Source organism: Zonotrichia leucophrys, chromosome 15, assembly GCF_028769735.1.
Source record: "Zonotrichia leucophrys gambelii isolate GWCS_2022_RI chromosome 15, RI_Zleu_2.0, whole genome shotgun sequence".
In the NCBI taxonomy this organism is placed as follows: Eukaryota; Metazoa; Chordata; class Aves; order Passeriformes; family Passerellidae; genus Zonotrichia; species Zonotrichia leucophrys.
The window spans coordinates 12,265,138-12,286,382 of record NC_088185.1 but is presented as its reverse complement, the minus strand read 5'-3'; the positions used below and the strand labels follow the sequence as shown (position 1 = coordinate 12,286,382).

Sequence of the window (21,245 nt, the reverse complement as noted above, 5' to 3'; positions counted from 1 at the left end):
TTTGTCCCTATCCTCCAGCTTAGCTGGTGGCTGGAGCAACAGCACATTCCCTTGTGTGCTGGCAGACTTTGTGGAGGGAATTCTCCTCCAGACATCACCAGGATGTTGTTTTTCCCTTGGGAACAGCTGAACACAGAAAGCTGGTGCACCCCTAACCCCCCAGCTCCTTTCAGGAGGGAAAATCAAAGACCAGTGCGACCTGCTGGGCTTTGGAGGCACCTGTATTTTCCCATTGGGAATAATGCTAAAAAACAACCTTTTTACCCTGACTGTGCGCTCAAGGCTTCCAAAAAGGATCTGGGAAGCTGCAGCTCCAGGCATGGGGCTGATGGTCCTTCCCAAATCCAGCAGCAGATCCACCTGCCAGGATCAGGCTTCAGCCACCACCAGGTCCCTGGTGACCTGGAAGGCGGCGATGAGGGAGCTCAGCTGGATCTTCTCGCTGGTGCCAGCAGCCAGGCGGTACCTGGAGAGGGCCAAGGGCAGCTTTGGGGGTTTCCAGCATTATGTGTGCCCCCCAAAGCACAGGCTGTGTGCCAGCAGTGCCCAGTGAGCACCAGGAGCCACCCCAGGGTCCCCACAGTGGGGCAGTGACACTTACTCGATGTCTGCCAGCTTGATCAGCAGCTGGATGCGGATGGAGGGGGGGAAGTCGACTGTGGAGAGAAGGAAACACTCAGTGAAGGGCAGGGGGGAGTTTGGCCTCTCCAGGATCATCTGGAGCCTTTCCCCACCTCTGTGCACGAAGAGATGGATCTCAGTGAGGATGTCCTGCAGGGCCAGGCCCTTCAGCGTCTTCAGCTCCATGATTTCTGGGATGAGAGCGAGTCAAGGCCTTGCTTCCAGGTGTTTCCCTGCCACATCCCACTGCTCATCTTTCCAGCAACCCCAAGAGCCTCCCCAGCGAGCAGCACCCACCCCAGAGGCCACAGAGATCCCTGGGAAGGAGCAGGATTTATCCCAGCTGGGAATGACCCCCAGGGTAGAGGATACTGCGGTAGGCCGTGGAAAAATCCTGGTTCAGCATCCAGTCGAGGATGTTGGCGATGTCAGACTTGAGGGGATGTCCCGTGCAGGTGTAAACGTTCTCCTCTGTCACCTTCCCAAAGGCCATGGAGGTGCTCTGAGGAAGAGGAGGGAACAGGAAGGATGAAGAAGCCCCTCCAGCTCAGCTGGCCAGGGGCTGATGGCCACAGTCCCACCTGCAAGATATTGAGGGCCCTGCGCATGTCCCCGCTCGAGAGGGTCACCAGAGCCTTCATCCCGTCCTCGGTCACGTCCACCCTGGAACACAACACCATGGCAGTCCAGCCTGCTGCTCCTCCCGGGCAGGGCAGGGGGCACAGGGGGATCCCCACTCACCCCTCCTCCTGGATGACGTGCTGGAGCCGCGGCACCATCAGCTCCGGGGTCAGCGGCCCGAAGCGGAAGCGGGTGCAGCGGGACTGCAGGGCAGGAATGATCTTGGAGAGGTAGTTACAGATGAGGCAGAACCGCGTGTTCTCTGTGAACTTCTCGATCACTGCCAAAAGGAGGGAGAGGAGGAGGATCCTTGGGCTGCCTTGTGCTGATTCCCACCCTGTGAAGGCTGGAGGAGGCCATGGCTGCCCACAGTGTGGGATTCCCATGGTGTTGGATTCCCTCACCTCTCCTCAGGGCGTTCTGAGCATCCTGGGTCATGGCATCGGCTTCATCCAGGATCACCAGCTTGAAGCCTTTCCTAGAAAAAGGAGGGTTTGGTGCTGGAGAAGGGGGAGCTGGGATGTTTGTTCCTGGGAAGCCCTTCTTGCATCCTCACCCTCCCTGCTTGCTGGCCACATTCCCACCCACTCCAGGACCTCCCAAATCCCCTTCCCAATCCAAGTGCCAGGGCAGGAGGGTGCCAAAGAGATGGGGAGCTTTGGGAAGCCCAGACCCACCACGTACTTAAAGATGGTCCTGGTGCTGGCAAAGCTCAGGATGGGCCCTCGGACGATGTCAATGCCCCGGTCATCGGAGGCGTTGAGCTGGAAGGGAATGGTGTGGATCCATATCCCTGCATCCCATGCCATCTCATTCCATCTCATCTAATTCCATCCCATCCCATCCCATGGATCACACTGCATCCCAACCCATCCCATAGATCCCATGGATCCCATCCCATCCCATCCCATCCCATCCCATCCCATCCCATCCCATCCCATCCCATCCCAATCCCATGGATCCCATCCTGTCTCATCCTGTCCCATCTCGTTTCATTCCACCCCATCTGGTCTTGTCCCATCCCATCCCATGGATCCCATCCCATCCCATCCCATGGATCCCATCCCATCCCAATCCCATGGATCCCATCCCATCCCATCCCATGGATCCCATCCCACCCCATCCCAATCCCATGGATCCCATCTCATCCCACTCCACCGTGTTCCCGCTCACCTCCAGCACCATGGAGCCGAACTCCCGCTCCCGGTAGAGCTGCCGGGCACAGGCCAGGATGGTGGATGTCTTCCCGGTACCGGGCGGTCCATAGAGGAGCAGATGGGGGAGCCGGTCCTCGCTGATGAAGCGCTGCACTGCGGGATAACGGGATAACAATGGGATAACAGCAGGATAACGGGGCTGGGGGACAGCCAGGACCGGCGGGGGGGTCACCGCGCGGGGAGGGATTAACTACCGGTGCTGAGGATGTCCCGGTGAGACACCAGCTCGGACAGCGCCTGCGGACGGTACTTCTCCACCCTGCAGCGGGGAAGGAAAGGAGAGGGTAGTGAGTCCCGGGGCAGCTCCCGCCGCGTTGTCCCGGTATCCCGGTGTCCCGGTGTCCCCCCGCGCCCGGCCGTACCACGGCAGGTTCGCGCTGCCCGCCGGCGCCATCTTGGGAAGTCTCGCGAGAGGGCCGCCAAGCGCGCGAGAGCTGCGGGGCGGGGCCGGCCTGAGGGGGCGGGAGGGTCCCGGCGGAGCGGGGAAATCCCGGCCCTGCCAGAATCCCGGGATCCCGGGGATAACTGCGCTGGGAATGCCGTCCCAGCCCTTAACCACCCTCACAGGGAGCAATTCCCGCACAATATCCCATCCAGCCCTGCCCTCTGGCACTGGGAGCCATTCCCTGTGTCCTGCCCCTCCATCCCTTGTCCCCAGTCCCTCTCCAGCTCTCCTGGAGCCCCTTCAGGCCCTGCAAGGAGCTCTGAGCTCTCCCTGGAGCCTTCTCCTCTCCAGGTGAGCACCCCCAGCTCTCCCAGCCTGGCTCCAGCCCTTGCAGCATCTCCATGCCCTCTGGTCTCACTCCATCAGTTCCAGGTCCCTCCTGTGCCGTGCCCCAGTGTTCCCACTGGGATCTCGCCTGAGTGGAGAGGGAGAATCCCCCATCCTGCTGTCCCTGTTCATGGCAGTGCATGGAACGAGGTGACCTTTAAGGTCCCATCCAACTCAAGCCATTCCATAATTCTGTGATTGTGGGGAGACCGTGGTGCTGATGTTCACCAGCAATTCTGGGGAAATCACCGCAGCAGGAATTGCTGGATTGAGGTTTTGGGAAAGCACAGATGCCCCTGCCCCTGGAACACCGATGGGATGAGAGGGGCACCTTTGGGTGCAGAGACACCTGAGGAGAGGAGATCTGGGATCCTCCCAGTGCGACAGGAGCAAGCAGCAAACTCCAGAGGTGGCTGCCAGCACAAAGCGCCTTTATCCCTGTCCCTGCTGCTTCCCAGTGCCTCTGGAAAAGCCTTGGAGCCTCCTTTAGAGAAGGAATTTAGAAGGCAGAATCAGCCCAGGCTGCTGGAGCAATGCTTCAGAAAGGAAAGCAGGCAGGACTGGGAGGCACTGGTTTGGAAAATGCAGGTGGAGTGAGGATGGGAAGCAATCCATTGAGAAGCAGAGGTACAGGACAGGCAAAAAAACCCCTAGAAAAATGCTGTTGCTGACAAGGGAAGTGAAAACATCAAGAGCTCCAGGCTGGATCCTATAAAACCCCAAAAATCTGCTGGAGGGCCGCTGCTTTCCTGGGCTTTTCCCCCATTTTTTTCCCCTGCATGCCCATAAAGGAAAGCAGGAGCTGGAGGCTGAGGGCAGCAGCCTCAGCTGTCCCTCTGGGCACGTGACAGCCGTGACAGATGGCCCTTCCCCTCGGAGCCTCCAGGTCCTTCCTGGGCACCTGGGAACAGCCGGGAGCTGGGATTTTCCTGCACCTCCTGGATGCAGAGCTGCTGCTCTCCCCCTGCATCTGCCCTCGCCTGGGGCAGGCTCTTGTCCTCCTACATGGGTTTTTCCAGGTGTTTCCCCCATCATTAATAAATCCTGGGCTCCAGAGCAGGGAAAATCTTTGGGGGTGTTGTTTAATGGGGTTAAGGTGCCCCTGGGATGGCTCTGATTTCCCTCCTGGCTAGAGATGAGGGGACAGAGGTGGTGGGACAGGGATGATGGGACAGAGGTGATGGTGACAGAGGTGGCAGGACGGAGGTGATGGGATGGAGATGATGGGACAGGGAAGACAGGACAGGCATGGTGGTGACAGTGTTGATGGGACAGAGATGATGGGTCAGAGATGATGGGACAGAGGTGATGGGTACAGGGATGATAGGACAGGTGATGGGACAGAGGTGATGGGATGGAGATGGTGGGATAGGGAAGGTGGGACAGAGCTGATGGGACAGGGGTGATGGGACAGGGGGATGGTGACAGGAATGATGGTGATGGAGATAAGGAGACAGATGTGGGGCAGGCATGATGGTGACAGAGGTGGTGACAAGGGTGATGGGACAGGGATGATGGGACAGAGATGGTGACAGAAATTATGACAGAGATGATGGTGACAGAGGTGATGGGACAGGGACTGAGGTGATGAAGAGGTGGATGATGGTGACAGGGATGGTAGGACAGAGGTGATGGGACAGAGGTGATGGCAACAGGGTTGAAGGGACAGGGATGATGGTGACAGGGATGATGGGGGCAAGGATAATGGGCACAGGGATGATGGTGACAGGGACGATGGTGACAGAGATGATGGTGACAGGGATGATGGTGACAGGTTGAAGGGACGGAGATGAAGGTGACAGGGATGACAGGACAGAGGTGATGGGACAGAGATGCTCTTCCACAGAGAATTAAAAAAGTGTTCCCTGAGAGCTGAAATCCCAGGGGTGCCCCCACCCCATGTGGAGCTGAAGAAGTGCTTTGCCATATGAATAACCAGGAAATCCCAATGCTGATACCCAAAGGAGCAGCTCACCCCAAGCTGGAGCAATGAACCCTCATGGGGGGTTTGGGGGGAATTAGGTGGGAAAGGCCTGGTGTGGTGCAATGGTGTTGGTTTGCCAGGGTGGCCTGGCAATGCCAGGGCATTCCCTCTCCCTTGCCAGCAGGATGTCATGCCTGGAAGAGCACCTTTGGCACTGAGGGAACATTAACCCAGTTTACAGTCTCTGAGTCACTCCAAACTCTTTTCTCATGGAGAAAACCCACAGAAGTCAATTAAAATATTATCAGATGTTTTTATATGGACTGACTGTGCCATTCCCACTGCCTGGAATGTTCATCCATCTCTCAGACCATGGCCAGCTCCAAGCATGGGAGCTATCCCACAGGCTGCTGTAGGGATTTTTGGGAAGGATGAGGTTTGGTGAACATCCAAAATCCCTGCAGCTGCAGGCTTTTGGGATGGGTGCTTTTATCCCAGTGGAGTCTCCGGGAGCTGCTTGCAATTTATTTCATATTTCCCTTCCCTTCCCTTCCCTTCCCTTCCCTTCCCTTCCCTTCCCTTCCTTCCCCTTCCCTTCCCTTCCCTTCCCTTCCCTTCCCTTCCCTTCCCTTCCCTTCCCTTCCCTTCCCTTCCCTTCCCTTCCCTTCCCTTCCCTCCTCCCTTCCCTTCCCTTCCCTTCCCCTTCCCTTCCTTCCCTTCCCTTCCCTTCCCTTCCCTTCCCTTCCCTTCCCTTCCCTTCCCTTTCCCTTCCCTTCCCTTCCCTTCCCTTCCCTTCCCTTCCCTTCCCTTCCCTTCCCTTCCCTTCCCTTCCCTTCCCTTCCCTTCCCTTCCCTTCCCTTCCCTTCCCTTCCCTTCCCTTCCCTTCCCTTCCCTTCCTTCCCTTCCCTTCCCTTCCCTTCCCTTCCCTTCCCTTCCTTCCCTTCCCTCCTTCCTCCCTTTCCCTTCCCTTCCCTCTCCCTTCCCTTCCCTTCCCTTCCCTTCCCTTCCCTTCCCTTCCCTTCCCTTCCCTGGCAGTATTTGATGTCACAGCCAGCCTTGGGGACAGGGCAGAAAAGGGACATCCTACCTCAAGAGTCAGCCTGGAAATTAAAAGTTCTGATTTAAAAATTAAAAAAAAAAGTAAAAAATCAGCAGTTTTCCAGCTTTTTCAGCCACATCCCAACTCGGAGGGAGCCGACCACTGTGAGCCATTGGGAATTTGGCTTTGTGCTCCCCAGAGCTGGGAGGGGCTGGCATGGGGATGCCAGCTGGGAATGAAGTCACACATCCAGAGGCAGGGAGGTCACAGCTCTGAGGACGCTGTGCCTGGAGCAGGTGAAGGCTCTGGGAGCACCATCCTGGCTCCGTCTCTCCGGAATTATTCCCGAGTGTTGGCCAGGCTTGGCCTCCATTGCCCCAGAGCAGCAATCCCCAGTGCCCCTGAACCCCCCCAGTGCCCCAGATCCCCCAATGTCCCAGATCCCCCAATGCCCAGATCCCCCCAAATGCTCCAGACCCCTCCAATGCCCACCCCAGTGCCCCAGATCCCCTCCAGTGCCCTGAACCCCCCAGTGCCAGATCCCCATCCACCCAGTGCCCCAGATCCTCAGTGCCCAGACACCCGTCTCCAGACCCTCCTGCCAGATCCCAATGCCCAGATCCCCAATGCCCCCTGCCAGACACCCCCAAACACCCCAGACCCCTCCATTGCCTCAGATCCCCCCCAGTGCCCCAGGCTTTCCCATTTCCCCAGAGCCCCCCATTTCCATTCTCCATCTCTGCCCCAGCCCCCATGTTGCCCCATTTCCCCCCATTACCTCAGGTCCCCCACATTCCCCAGCCCCTACTATCCCCCCAATTCCCCCACCACCCCATTTCCAGCCCCCCCTCATTTCCCCAGGTTCCCCTTTTGCACCAGCCCCCCAATGTCCAAGCCCCCCTTCCTCATTTACTCCCCATTACCCCAGACCCCCCAATTATCCCAGACCCCCATTTCCACCCCCCCTCATCCTCTCTGCCCCCTTCCCCCCTGGTGCTCCCCTCCTGTCCCATTCCTGGGGTCAGAGGGACTGGGATGAGCATGGATGGACTGGAGAGATGGGGATGGAAATGGGGATGGGGGGGATGAATGAGGGACAGGGATGGGATGGGAATGGGGAAATTCCTGTGAGGATGGGGAGGCGTGGGAATGGGGGATGGGGATGAGGGGTGGTGATGAGGATGGAGAGATGTGGGGGTTTGGAGCATGGGGTGGATGGGGATAGGGATGGGTGGTGATGAGAATGGGGGTGCTGATGAGGATGAGGAGATGTGGGGATGGGGGTGGATGGGGATGGTGGGAAAGTGCTGGGCTGGGGGCTGCGAGGGGGCTGGGGGTGATGATGAAGATGGAAAGGCGATGGGGGTGATGGGGTAGGGGGTGATGAGGATGGGGGTATTGATAAAGTAGGGGGGTGTTTAGAGAGTGGGAGTGTGGGCAAGGGGGGAATGGGGATGTGGGAAGGTGATGGGGTGGGGGTGACGATAAGTTTGAGGGGATGTTGATGAGGAGGGGGGGTGATGATGAGGATGAGGAGGTGTGGGGGTGATGAGGCTGGAGGGATGTTGATAAGGTTGGGGGGAGCGTTGATGATGATGGGGGTGTTGATAAGGGATAGGGGTGTTGATGAGGATGGGGGTGTGGGCAAAGGGGGGGATTGGGATATGGGAATGTGATGGGATGGGAGTGATGGGGTTAGGGGTGATGATAATGTTGAGGGAATATTGACAGAGGGGGGGTGATGATGAGGATAGGGAGGTGTGGGTGTGGGGCTGATGGGGCTGATGATAAGGTTGGGGGGATGTTGATGAGGAGGGGGGTGATGCTGAGGATGAGGAGGTGTGGGGGTGATGGGGCTGGGGGTGATGATAAGGTTGGGGGGATGTTGATAAGCTTGGGGGGGTGTGTTGATGACAATGGGGATGTGATGCTTGGGGATGGAAAGCTTGGGGGGGGGTGTGCGATGGGTGTGATAATTGGGGATTGTACTTGGGGGGTGTGTTGCTGACGATGGGGGTGTTGATAAGGCTGCAGGGGTGCTGAAGATGGTGTGGGGGTGCTGATGCTGGTGAGGGTGCTGACGGGGGTGAGGATGCTGATGCGCGTGTGGCTGCGGGGGCGATGCGGACGCCGCGGCGCTGCCGGGCCCGGGGCTGCCGGCCCGGGGGTGTGCGGGGGTTCCCGCGCGGAGCGGCGCGCAGCGAGCGCGGCCCCGCGGAGCCGGAGCGCGCCGCCCCCGCCCCCGCCCCGCCGCGCCCGGGGGGGGGGTAGCGGCGGCGGCGCCGCGCTGACGGCTCGGTGGGCACCGCGATGCTGCGGGCCGCGGCCGAGCGGGGCTGAGCGGCGGCGGGGGCCGGCGAGCGGAGCCGAGCGGAGGGGGGGCCGCGGCGGCGGCGGGCGGAGGGGAGGGCGGGCGGGCGGGGGGGGGGGGGGGGCGGCGAGCGATGGATGAGGACAACATGACGAGGAGCGAGGAGCAGGAGCTGAGTCTGCAGAAGGCGCTGCAGCAGTGCGAGCTGGTCCAGAACATGATCGACATCAGCATCTCCAACCTGGAGGGGCTCCGCACCAAGTGCGCCGCCTCCAACGACCTCACGCAGAAGGAGATCCGCACCCTGGAGGTACGGGCCCGCCGACCCCCCCCAACATCAACACCCCCCCATCGGTCTCCCCCCCACCCCCCCCGGGCCGCGGCGGGTTCCCCCGCGGCGCTGCGGTGCGCCCGAGTGAGGCTGCGCGCTCTGCAGGTGGCCCCGAGGTGGGTCCGGGACCACCGAGCCCTGCTGCCGGCACCCACCGGGGCCGCCCGGCCGCGGCCGCAGCGCCCCGGTATCCCCCGGCATCCTCCCGGTATCCCCCGGCATCCCCCGGCCCGGCCGCGTCCCTCCCCCGGCTTCCACCGCCCGGCAGGCGGCATCCCCCGGCCCACCTGCATCCATCCCCCGGCCCACCTGCATCCATCCCCCGGCCCACCTGCATCCATCTCCCGGCCCACCTGCATCCATCCCCCGGCCCACCTGCATCCATCCCCGGCCCACCTGCATCCATCCCCCTTCCTGCATCCCCCGGCCCGGCCCCGTCCCTTCCTCCCGGCTCCTGCTCCATCCCTTCCACCTTCCTGCATCCCATCGGCCCACCTGCACCCCTGCTGCCTGCATCCCTTTCCCTGGACTGCATCCCTTCGGCCCACCTGCATTCCTTGTGGCAGGCTGCATCCCACGGGCCTGGCTGCATCCCTTCCAGCAGGCAGCATCCCCTCAGCCCACCTGCATCCCTTCCACGGGGCTGCATCCCCTGGGCCTGCCTGAATCCCCTTCCCTGAGCTGCATCCCCTCAGCCCACCTGAATCCCTTCCAGCTGGCCCAGGTGGCTGCATCCCCCATGCCCACCTGCATCCCCCTGGCCCACCTGCATCCCTCCCTCCCAGCCCAGCTGCCTTCTCCCCTCCCCACCCCTGCCTCCCAGGGGATGAGGCTCCTTTTGGAGAGTTCTGAGCCCCTGCTGGGGTGAATCCGTGGTTCAGCAGGAGCTCGGTGGGCTGGGACAGGCAGGGAACACCAGGGATTGCCAGGGCTGAGTGGGATCCCTGCAGCTGGCACAGAGCAGGAGGAGCGAGGCCGTGACCCTGGGAGACGCCAGCGGGGCTGTGCTGCTGCTGTGGGGGCGGCTGGTGCTGAGCTGGGGGGGTTTCAGAGCCTGATCCCTCTCAGGCCTTGCAGCTGCTCCTGCAGCCCCTCTGTGGGGCAGCTCATGGCTCTGGATAGGACTGGAGCACCCTGTCCTGCTGCTCCTGCTCCCCAATGCTGTGGGGACAATCGGGGTGTCACCACGTCACTGCTGTGCCACTCGTGGGGACACGCCAGGTTTGGGGTGCAGCTCCCTGCTCTGCATCCCAGCTTGTGCTCATTCCCGCTCCCATCCCTTGATCGAAGCCCTGGTTCATCCCAACTCTCTGTGTGAGGGGCTGGAAGCTGTTGGTCCTGGAGCAGCTTCAGGAGAGGGATAGCAGTGGTTTTGGGGTGTGCTGGAGACTTTTTGGGATGCACCAGGCTCCAAATCCCCAGGAGAACCTGCCAGGAGGTGCAGGAGCTCATCCCACATGGAGTGATTGGCCTCGTTGAGGTCAGCACTGAGGATTCCCTGTCTGTGTCCCATGGACATGGAGGGGAGTGTGGTGGAGCAATCCTGGTGGGATGCTCCTTCCCAGCACCCCAGTGCCACTGGAGTAGCCAAACTGTGGCTGGATAAAGGTTTTGGAGGTTTTTTGGGGGATGTCATCCTGATGGGATGCTCCTTCCCAGCATCTCAGTGCCACTGGGGCAGCTCAGATGGGGCTGGGTGAAGGGTTTGGAGGTGGTCAGGGGGTTGTTATCCTACAAATACTCACAGGAAAGCACTGGATCACTCAGGTGGAAGGTGTTCCTGTCCATGGGGTGGAACTGGATGAGCTTTAAGCTCCTTCCAACCCAAACCATTCCATGATTTTGTGATTTTTACTGCCTGAACATGTGGATTCTCTGCTGTCCCATACCTCTCCAGCCCCTATGGATCCCTCAGTGCCAGCCACAGGGAACCCTGGCATTGCCATCCCTAAAACACCCCCAAACCGGGAGCTGGGGATGTTCCAGCCAAGGACATCCCTGCTGGCACTCTCTGGTTGTTTTTCACCTCAAACCCAGGGTGATTCCCACGAGGGGAGTGAATCCAGGGCCACATTCCCAATGCCAGCCCTGGGCTGGCTCCTGGCGTTGTCCTGGGTTGCCACCAGCGTCAGCAGGAGCTCAGCTTGGCCCTGAGTCCCCAAGTCCCTGAGTCTCTGTGTCCCTGAGTCCCCAAGTCCCCGAGTCTCTGTGTCCCTGAGTCCCTGCTGCCACCAGCACGTCCCAAGGACGTGGCACAGACTCTGAGTCTCGCTCTGAGCCTCTTCCCTTCCCATCTGGGGGCAGCAGAGCTGGGCCAGGCAGTGCCATGGCAAAGGGATGTGGCACTGGGGACAGTGCCCAGCCCTTGTGTCAGCATGAACCTGGAATAAAATGGGAGAATCCGTGGGGTTTTGGTTCATCTTCATAGGCTAAGCATTGATTTTGCTGGATTAACAGAAGTTTTTCCCTTCTTTTTTTTTTTTGTTGGTTTTTTTTTTGGTTTTTTGTTTTAAGCCACCTTAAGGTAGATGTGAACTCTCATCCTCCTGCCTCCTGCTGTGCAGCATTTTTGGGATGGATACCATGGTTCCAGGGGCAATCCTTGGAGCTGGGAGGCTTTTTGGGTCTTGCTTATGCCTTGGGACAGGTTCCACTGAGAACCAAGGCAGCAGCTGGGATAAAACACCTGGAGTGGGAATTGAGTCTGGTTTGCTTCCTATGGGGCAGCATCCAGAAGGAGCTGAGTGTTTATCCCTCAGCCTTGCCTGGGCTGTGGGATTTTATCCCTGTCCAAGTGTGACAGCTGGGATTTCTGGCTCTAAATTTGGGGCTGGGGTGTAAATATGGATAGGGGGTGCTGTGTTTGGTGGAGTTTGAGGTGTCAATATGGATAGGGGGTGGTGTGTTCAGAGGAGTTTGGGAACAGCAGAAGGAAAATTTGCTGGGAGCTGGGTGATATTCCCAGCTGTCCCACAGCACTGTCTGTGGGGTTAAACCCCATCCCAGTGTCAAAATGAACACCAGGGCTCCCAGGAACTGGTGGATGGCTCCAGGATCAACATTTCCCTCTCCCTGGGCTGTCCTGCTCCTGCCAGGGACAGGGAACTCTCCCAGGATACTTTTGGCTGCTGTGTGGTGAGGAAGGAGCTGTGGCCATTCCCAAACCTCCACAGGCTCTGCAGGTGCTGTCCCAGCGCTGGGATTTGCCCAGAGCAGCTGTGGCTGCCCTTGGATCCCTGGCAGTGCCCAAGGCCGGGTTGGATGGGGCTTGGAGCAGCCTGGGATAGTGGGAGGTGTCCCTGCCCATGGGGTGGAACTGGATGAGCTTTAAGCTCCTTCCAACCCAAACCATTCCATGATTTTATGATTTTCACTGCCTTGAACGTGTGGATTCTCTGCTGTCTCATACCATGGGCGAGCACAGTGCACTTTTCCCAGAGCTGGATCCTCCCAGGATGCTGGATGGAGACATTTTGGCTCCTGTACTCCCAGCAAAACCCCCAGGGACCATTTAGCATCTCCCAAAATAAAGGATGAGCAGAGGCAGAAACATCTCACAAGCCCAACAGGACCTTGGGAGAGCCCTGAGAGAGAAAATTGAACCGTGGCAAGGAATTCCCCAGCCCCAGGCTGCTCCAGGTGCCTCTGGAATAACGAGCCCCTTGGAGGGAGCCGCTCTGGTCGTGTTTCTTGTCATGGAAAAGGATTTTTAGGGGTGCAGAAAAAGTGAAGTGAGAGGATGTGCTGATCTGGATGGGATGGGATGGGAAGAGAAAGAATAGAAGGAAAGGAATGAGAGGATGGCACAGAATGGGAAGGGATGGGGTGCAAGGAGGATGGATGGGATGGGGAATGGGATTGGCTGGGGAAGGAAAGGGATGGAATGTGGTGGGATGGGAACAGAGAGAATGGGGAGAATAGAATGGGAAGGGAAGGGGTGGGATGGGATGGAAGGAGGATGGATGGGATGGGAAGGAATGGGATGGGGTGAGGAAGAAAAGGGATGGGATGGGATGGGATGGGATGGGATGGGATCAATGGGATGGGATGGGAAGGAATGGGATGGGGTGAGGAAGAAAAGGGATGGGATGGGATGGGATGGGATGGGATGGGATGGGATGGGATTGGATGGGATGGGGTGGGATGGGATGGGATGGGATGGGAAGAGAAAGAATAGCAGGAAAGGAATAAGAGGATGGCACAGAATGGGAAGGGATGGGGTGGAAGGAGGATGGATGGGATGGGGAATGGGATTGGGTGGGATGGGATGGGCAATCCCCACGGGTGCCAGATGAATAAATGAACTTCCCCCTCCTGGATTTCCCCGGTCTCCAGGCAGGGCTGGTGCTGTCTCCAGCCCGGCTGATGTCAAGGATCCCATTCCAGGGGGGAACAGCCGCCCTGTGGCTCCTTGGAGACCGGCTCGGAACCTGCCGAGGCTGGGGCCAGCAACCATGTTGGCTTTGGGACGAGCCCAGGGAAATTCCCGCTCGGGAAATTGGGAAATCCGGCTCCAGCCCTGGGTGATCCCGGCCCCTCTCCTGGCCGGGGTCACCCAAGGTCCTGAGGAGTGACATGGAGCGGGGACATCGCTCCTGCGCCCCCGGGGCAGCAGGGACGCTGTTTCCAAGGAGCTGCGGGGTTCCAGGAGCTGCTGGATCCCCCAAAGATACGGGAATCCTGGCGATTTCACTCCGTCATCCCAGAGCATCGCTCCTGCCTTTCCCCCGGGCAGGGATGCAGCAGGGAGAGGCGCTGGGAAGGTGGGAAATCAACCCCAGCTCCGCAGGAAAATCCAGCATCACATTCCACCCGCAGGAAGGGAGGGACCCTCGGGATTGCCGCCCCTGCCCGCCTCCAGGCGGGGAAACTGAGGCACGGAGGAGGCTGTGCCACAGCAGGGACACGGCGTTTCCCAAACGTGCTCCGTGCCGGGATGAGCGGGAGATGGGGCAGGGAATTCCCTCCCCTTTCCATCCTCAGCAAACCCGAGAGCCTCTGGATTTTACAGAGGGGTTTTGGGCTTCTTTTTCCCTGGAAATCCATGGAGCAAAGCACCTGGGGGTCCCAGCAATATCCTCTTTTGGGTGAAAAATGACCCCTCCTGTCACTCAAGGGCTCTGTGGGGGTGAGTTTCCCCCACCTGGAAATTTAATTTCCTCCATTTCTCCCACTCTTTCCCCATTCCCAGCTCACCTCTGCGTGTTGATAGTGGGGGCTGCCCTGTCCCCAGCTCCATTCCTGCACCAGGACCCTGATTTTGGCACTGGGGATGCTCAGAAATAAATCACCTTTATTCCCTTTGGGATCCCACCTGGAGAGGCAGAACGGAGAACAGGCCGGGGGCAGGATGGGGATTTTTTAGGAATTTCTTTTCCTGGTGTTTTGTGTCCATGCAAGGGCATTTTTTGGGAGACAGGAGAGGCCTCTGTGTGTGTTCAAAATGCCTGGGGCTGCTTCAGGAGCGTGTTTGGGGTGTGAGATCTGGGCTGATCCTTAAACCTTTGATTGTCTGTTTTTGGAGTGTTTATCCTTAAAAATCAGCCCTGGAAGTGGAGCAGAGCTCTGGGTTCCCTGCAGCCTCCCAGGTCTGGATTTTCCTCATTTTTGGGGGTTAATTTTCAGGAATTAATCCCTGGTAGCCAGGCTGAGGATGGAGAGAAGCTGCCAGGAGGTGACAACCCTGTCCCCAGCTCCTGACGCGCCCTCACCCACCTGGGGGTGATTTTGGGGGTGATGCCAACCTCTGATTAATCCCTGAAAATCAACCCCCAAAAACAAGGCAAATCCAGACCTGGGGGGCTGCAGGGAGCCCTCAGCTCTGCAGAGCCCTGCCCCACTTCCAGGGCTGATTTTTAAGGAAAAACACTCCCAAAACAGACAATCAAAGTTTTAAGGATCATCCTGGATCTCACACCCCAAACACACTCCAGGCTTTTGGAGCTGAAGCAGCCCCAGGCATTTTGAACATGCGCAGAGACCTCTCATGTCTCCCAAAAAATGCCCTTGCATGGACACAAAACACCAGGAAAAGAAATTCCTAAAAAATCCACATCCTGCCCCCGGCCTGTTCTCCGTTCTGCCTCTCCAGGTGGGATCCCAAAGGGAATAAAGGTGATTTATTTCTGAGCATCCCCAGTGCCAAAATCAGGGTCCTGGGGTGGGAATGGAGCTGGGGATAGGGCAGGCCCCACCACCAACATGCAGAGGTGAGCTGGGAATGGGGAAAGAGTGGGGGAAAATTGGGGAAATTAAATTTCCAGGAAAGACAGGAGAATTCCCAAATCCCAAATCCCACCGGGGGTTCTCCCCTTATCCCTGTATCCCAAATCAGCCCGAATTTCACCCGGCTGATTTTGGGGTGTGCAGGAGCAGGGGCACAGCACCATCTAGTGCTGCAGGCGCCGAGGAATCACCCAGCTGGAAAAGCAGGGGCAGGAAATCCCTGCAGCTTCCCAGCCCTGCTCTGAATTCCCAGAAAAAGGAGAGCAGCTTCATTTTGGGAGCTGGGCTGTGCTTGGGAACGGCTCTGGCCTCGGGGTGGGAGGATTTGGGGGAATTTGGGGGTGATCTGAGCAGGGATGGGGCTGCAAAGGAGCAGAGAGGAAGATTTGGTTTGGTGAGGGAGGAATGAGGAGAAAATGCCACATTGCAGCCTTGGGGTGTGAAGCTGTGCTGCTCCCCTTGTTGGGTTTTTGTGGGGGGGAAAAGAGGCAAATGTGGCTTTTCAGGGATGTTTGGGGGGTTCTTGGCATCAAATCTGGGTGTAAGAGAGGAGACTGTGTCCTTTGGGTGTCCCTTGGCTCTGAGGCTGGGAGTAGAAATGGGAAAGTGTCCTGTGGGTTCCTGTGCAGCGTTTGTGGGAAAAATGGCACCTGTCCCCTTGTCCCCCCTCACATCCCCAGGGCATGCCAAGGGCTGCCCACCCCCTGAATGAGACCCCAGTGCTGGATTTGGGATGAAGGAGCTGATAAAGGGATTTTCTAGGAGGGAAATTCCCTCTTGGACACCAAACCTCGATGCTCTTGGCAGCAGGAGCGTTTTGGGGCAGAATTTTGCGCCTTGGGATGGGGCAGAGCGAGAGCAGAGCCCCAGCTGCCAGCGGGGGATCCCATGAGGGTTTCCCCTTCTTTTCCAGAGCAAACTGGTGAAGTATTTCAGCCGGCAGCTGTCCTGCAAGAGGAAGGTGGCCCTGCAGGAGCGCAATGCCAAACTGGAGGGGTTCCCCCAGCTCCTGCACTGGTTCCGCATCGTCGACATCCGCAAGGAGGTGATGGAGGTAAGGGCTGGCCAAGGGAAAAGGGAGGGAGCCTTTCCTTTCCTTTCCTTTCCTTTCCTTTCCTTTCCTTTCCTTTCCTTTCCTTTCCTTTCCTTTCCTTTCCTTTCCTTCCCTTCCCTTCCCTTCCCTTCCCTTCCCTTCCCTTCCCTTCCCTTCCCTTCCCTTCCCTTCCCTTCCCTTCCCTTCCCTTCCCTTCCCTTCCCTTCCCTCCTTTCTTTTTCTTCTCCCTTTTCTCTTCCCCTTTCCCGTTTCCCCTTCCCCTTTCCCCCTTTCCCTTGCCCCTTTTCCTTTCCCCCCCTTTTTTTGATTTATCCTTTTTTTCCTTTGTCCCTTTTTCCCTTCCCCCTTTTTCCCTTTCCCCCTTTTCCCCTTTCCCATTTCCCCTTCCCCTTTCTCCCTTCCTCTTTTCCCATTTCCCCATTCCCATTTTCCCTTTCCTTCCCTTTTTTCCTGTGGATTTTTGACCCCACCCAGCAGTGAGGACACCCCATTGCTGTCCCCAGAGGGTGTCACACGGACCCCTCTGCACTGGGGACATCCCCCATGTCCCCATCCGTGTCCTCCTGTCACATCCTGGGCTCCTGCAGGTGCAGTGAGGGGGTGGCACCCAAAGGCAATCCCACTCCAGGGAAAAGGGAATTCTGGAGTGAAGCTCAGGTGCTGCCTGTTCCCACTCAGGGATGGCTTTTTCTGGTGCTCCCAGAGCCTGAGCTGGGTCTGGATTTAAAAACTGGATCTAAAACTGTAGAAAAACCTCAGTTCCTCCAGGTTTTCTTGGAGATTCAGGTGGGAAATGGAGGGGTTTGGATCCATGGGTTGTCCCTGGTGTTCCCCGAGGTGCAGAGGATGCTCCAGGGGGGTTTTTCTCCTCCTCCCTCATTCCTGCCCCATTCCTCCCTCAGGAGATCGCCCCGGGGCAGCTCAGCCTGGAGGATCTGCTGGACATGACCGATGACCAGGTCTGTGCCACCGTGGAGAAGTTTGGGGCCAACAGCGAGGAGTGTGCCCGGCTGAACGCGTCCCTGTCCTGCCTGCGCAGCGTCCACAAGTCCGGTGAGTGTCCCCTGTGCCCTCAGCCTGCCCGGCCTGGGTGCCACCGTCCTGCTCTGGGGGCACCGGCAGTGTGGCTTCAATGTTGGCAGAGCTGCTGCATCCCTGGGGCTGCCTGGGAATCATTTCCTGCAGGGAACACCTTGGGCTGTGCTGGGAAAAGGGTTTGGGGGTGCTGGTGGGTGAGAGCTGGGACCCCAAAACCCCCCTGTCCAGGAAAGCAGGGGGAGATTCTGCCCCTCTGCCCCGCTCAGGTGAGACCTCACCTGCAGAGCTGCCCCTGGCTGTGGGGTCCCCAAAATGAGGAGGAGCTGGAGCTGCTGGAGAGAGCCCAGAGGAGGCCATGGAGGTGCTGCAAGGGCTGGAGCCAGGCTGGGAGAGCTGGGGGTGCTCACCTGGAGAGGAGAAGGCTCCAGGGAGAGCTCAGAGCCCCTGGCAGGGCCTGAAGGGGCTCCAGGAGAGCTGGAGAGGGACTGGGGACAAGGGATGGAGGGACAGCACACAGGGAATGGCTCCCAGTGCCAGAGGGCAGGGCTGGATGGGATATTGGGAATGGGGAATTGTTCCCTGGCAGGGTGGGCAGGCCCTGGCACAGGGTGCCCATCCTGGATCCCTGGCAGTGCCCAAGGCCAGGCTGGACATTGGGGCTGGAGCAGCCTGGGACAGTGGGAGGTGTCCCTGCCATGGCAGGGGTGGCACTGGATGAGGGCCCCTCCAAATCCAGCCCATCCCATGATTTACAGGGTCCCCTGACCCCCCATGCCTGCAGGAGCTTGGTCAGGAGCCTCAGGGCAGCTCCAGCATCGCCTCCAGCTGGGTCAGAGCGGAGCCCCCATTCCCAGACCCCTTCCCAGGGAATGCCCCAGCCCTGCCCGCCCTTCCCGGCGCTGGATGCGCCGCTCCCGGCGCTGTGCGGTTCCCGGTGCTGTTTTGTTCCCGGTGCCGTGCGGTTCCTGGTTCTGGATGCACGGTTCCCGGCGCTGTGCGGTTCCCAGTGCGTGCGGTTTCCACCGCTGGGCGGTTCGGGCTGCACTGCTCTCCCCGGGCGGTGGCAGCAGAGCTCCGCTCTTCAATCGCTGCCGGAGCCGCTCCGGCTGCAGCTGCGCCGGTACCGGGGGCAGAGCGGGGCCGGGGGATGCGGCAGGGGCAGGGCAGGGTCCGGCTGTGCTGGCACCGGGTCCCAGCCGAGCCCTGATGGGTCACAACAGAACCGTTTGGGTTGGGAAAGATCCTTTAGGAGCGAGTCCAGCCATTCCCCAGCCCTGCCAAGGCCAGCACTGCCCCATGTCTCCGAGTGCCACATCCACATGGCTGTTAAATCCCTGCAGGGATGGGGATCCAGCACTGCCCTGGGCACCTGTGCCACCCTGCCCACTCATTCAGTGAAGGAATTTCCCCAAAATCCCCCCCGCCCCTGCCCTGGCCCAGCCTGAGGCCATTCCCTCTGCTCCTGTCCCTGTTCCCTGGAGCACAGCCCGACCCCCCGGCTGTCCCCTCCTGGCAGGAGCTGTGCAGAGCCACAAGGGCCCCCTGAGCCTCCTTTGCTCCAGGCTGAGCCCCTGCCCAGCTCCCTCAGCCTCTCCTGGGGCTCCAGCCCCTGCCCAGCTCCGTTCCCTGCCCTGGACACGCTCCAGCCCCTCTGGCATAGCCCATCCCCATGGAGGGCAGCACAGAACCGGTGCTGTGGTGTCAGCTCGGGAAGGCCACTGCCAGCACAGGGGGTGGCTCTGGGGCAGCAGCACACCCCTGTGATTTGGGGACCCCAGACCCCTCTGCCTGGCTGCTGTCCCCTCCAACAGTGCTGCACCCCAGGGTTTGGGAGGTTGGGAATGAGCCCTGCTGGGCTGTGCGGGTGTGGAGCAGCCCTTGGGGACAGCACGGGACACGGTTTCAATGAGGGGCAGCTTTGGGGGCCCAGCAGTGTCCCCAGAGCACGGAATGTCCCAGAGAGGGATTCCAGTTCCAGCCTGGAGAGATTTTGGCCACATCCACCAGTTCTGGATCCTCTCCCTCATGGCACAGAGTGGCAGTGCCACCCCGTGCTGGGGACAGTGGCACTGGGGTGTGACGGTGTTCACAGGGGTCTTATGTTGAGGGAAGAGATGAGGATCTGACTCTATGTAACAGAAGGCTTGATTTATTATTTTATGATATATATTACATTAAAACTATACTAAAATAATAGAAGAAAAAGTTTCATCAGAAGGCTGGCTAAGAATAGAATAGAATAGGAATGATAAAGGTTTGTGGCTCGGCTCTCTGTCCAAGCCAGCTCCCTGTGATTGGCCATTAATTACAAACAACCACATGTGACCCGTCCCAGATGTACCTGTTGCATTCCACAGCAGCAGATAATCATTGTTTACATTTTGTTCCTGAGGCCTTTCAGCTTCTCAGAAGGAAAAATCCTAAGGAAAGGATTTTTGATGAAAAGATGTCTGTGACATCCCCCTCTCCAGCTGCCCAAACCCAGCTCCTGCCTCCCTTCCCCTGGCATTTCCATGAGCTCTCCCTGCTATTTGAGCAAGGGCAGTGGTGCCTCCCTGGGAGCCCCGGGAGGGCTCTCAGCTGCTCTTTGTTCAAACACCTCTGACTTTTAAAGCTGCTCCACGCAAATCCCACTCTCTCCTCTGCCCTCTCGGCCCAGGGAATTCCCTGCTTTGGAAAATCCACCTTGGCCTTTGGCTGGGCAGCTGCAGGAAGTTTCTCTTGTTCCTCTGGAGTTTTCTGGCTGGAAGGAGGCAGAGATGGAAGGAGGAGGAGATGGAAGAACCGGAGGTCTGTGGGATGCTGCTGCTCCATTTGCTCCCTAATGGGGCAGCTGATGGGGCTGCCAGCATTCCTGGTGCTCCATTGGATCCCAGCAGGAGAGAGCCAGCCAGGCAGGGAGTGTTTGTGTTTCCCATTTAACTCCATCCATCACCCTCTGCTCTGGCTGCTCTATCTTGGGATGCTGCTGTGGCTGCTCCTGCTCTGCCACAGCTGGATCAGGATCCTTGGAAATTCCAGCTGCTGTGGGTCCATGCCCTCCTGGAGATGCATTGTCCCATGGATGACACAACCCTGGGGACAGGGAGGTGACCTGAGGGGTGCAGGAGCTCCCAGGCAGTGGAGGAGACCAAATCTCCCTGAATTTCTGGAGGATTTGGGTGTGGGAAGCTCCACCTGCGATACCAGATGGGCTCCCTGTTCCCTGCCTCTGCCAAGCAAACAGCTCCATCCCAGGAATTCCTCCTCTTTTCATCCACTGGGAGAGCAGGAGCAGAGTTCCTTGCCCCTTTCCTGCCAGCAGGGAGTTGGGAACAGTGGGATTTGTGGCCAGGAAAGAGCAGGACGCTCCCTGGATACCTTGAGTGGGCAGTGGGAGCCAATCATCCCACCCAGCTCCAGATTCCCTACGCGTGTTTTGGTGGGATGTGGGATTGGGATGGGCAGAGCAGCACTGCTGGGACCTTGGGAATGTCCTCCTGGGCTGTTGGGGACTGAGCAGGGATGGGGTTGTGGCTTTGGGGTGCACTAAGGGGTGCTGTGCTGCTTTTACCCATCCATCCATCCATCCATCCATCCATCCATCCATCCATCCATCCATCCATCCATCCATCCGCTGGATTACAGGGATTTGGAGCTGCTGGCTGCCTCCATGGCCCTGTGACACTGAGGCTGGCCAGCCCTAAGGAGCTCTCTGGGAACTTTTAGGATGGGGATAGAAAAGCATCCTGGGATGGCAGCAATATTCTCTTAGGATGCAGTGTTGGGATTTTATATCTATTGGGATATGACAGCCCCCCCATGCACCAACAGCCTCAGAAACACCTTTTAATCTGTATTTTAGCTGGATTTTATCTCCTTGTGAATCAATACATTGTCCTCATCCCAAAAATGTAATTAATGAACAAGCTGCATCCTCCTTAAAAGCTGGAATTCCTTGGCAGGAGCCGCAGCGGCCGATTCCGCGACGCCAAGATTTGTATTCATAAAGCAGGAATGAGGCTCAGGATTAACCTTTCCCATCCATCTTTATTTATTGAGTCGTTAATTAGAAGCCTTTAATTTCCCAGGCTGCCCTGGCCTGGGCAGGGA

At 58.6% G+C, this 21,245-nt stretch overlaps 2 protein-coding genes across 5 annotated transcripts in view; one reads left to right on the top strand and one right to left on the bottom strand.

The window, feature by feature from the left end:
- Nucleotides 1–203: 203 nt before the first annotated feature.
- RFC5 (replication factor C subunit 5) lies at nt 204–2,872 on the bottom strand. Of its 2 annotated transcripts, XM_064727049.1 has the most exons (11): nt 2,822–2,872; nt 2,654–2,718; nt 2,416–2,552; nt 1,927–2,006; nt 1,647–1,720; nt 1,363–1,522; nt 1,203–1,284; nt 994–1,123; nt 735–812; nt 602–656; nt 204–466 (listed from the first exon to the last, which is right to left on the bottom strand). In XM_064727049.1, exons 1-11 carry the CDS (start codon nt 2,851–2,853, stop codon nt 370–372), a joined length of 990 nt encoding a protein of 329 aa, XP_064583119.1. In that variant the 5' UTR covers nt 2,854–2,872; the 3' UTR covers nt 204–369. The 2 variants fall into 2 exon arrangements, with proteins under 2 accessions (XP_064583119.1, XP_064583117.1); XM_064727047.1 differs by having other exon boundaries at nt 602–812.
- A 5,755-nt stretch (nt 2,873–8,627) lies between these two features.
- Nucleotides 8,628–21,245, top strand: part of KSR2 (kinase suppressor of ras 2) — a 90,855-nt gene continuing 78,237 nt past the window's right edge. For all 3 annotated transcript variants that reach the window (XM_064727045.1, XM_064727043.1, XM_064727044.1), the window contains exons 1-3: nt 8,628–8,815; nt 15,975–16,115; nt 17,018–17,168. In XM_064727045.1, the coding sequence (XP_064583115.1) occupies nt 8,639–8,815; nt 15,975–16,115; nt 17,018–17,168 (469 nt within the window). In that variant the 5' untranslated portion in view covers nt 8,628–8,638. The remainder of the gene's footprint in view (nt 8,816–15,974; nt 16,116–17,017; nt 17,169–21,245) is intronic.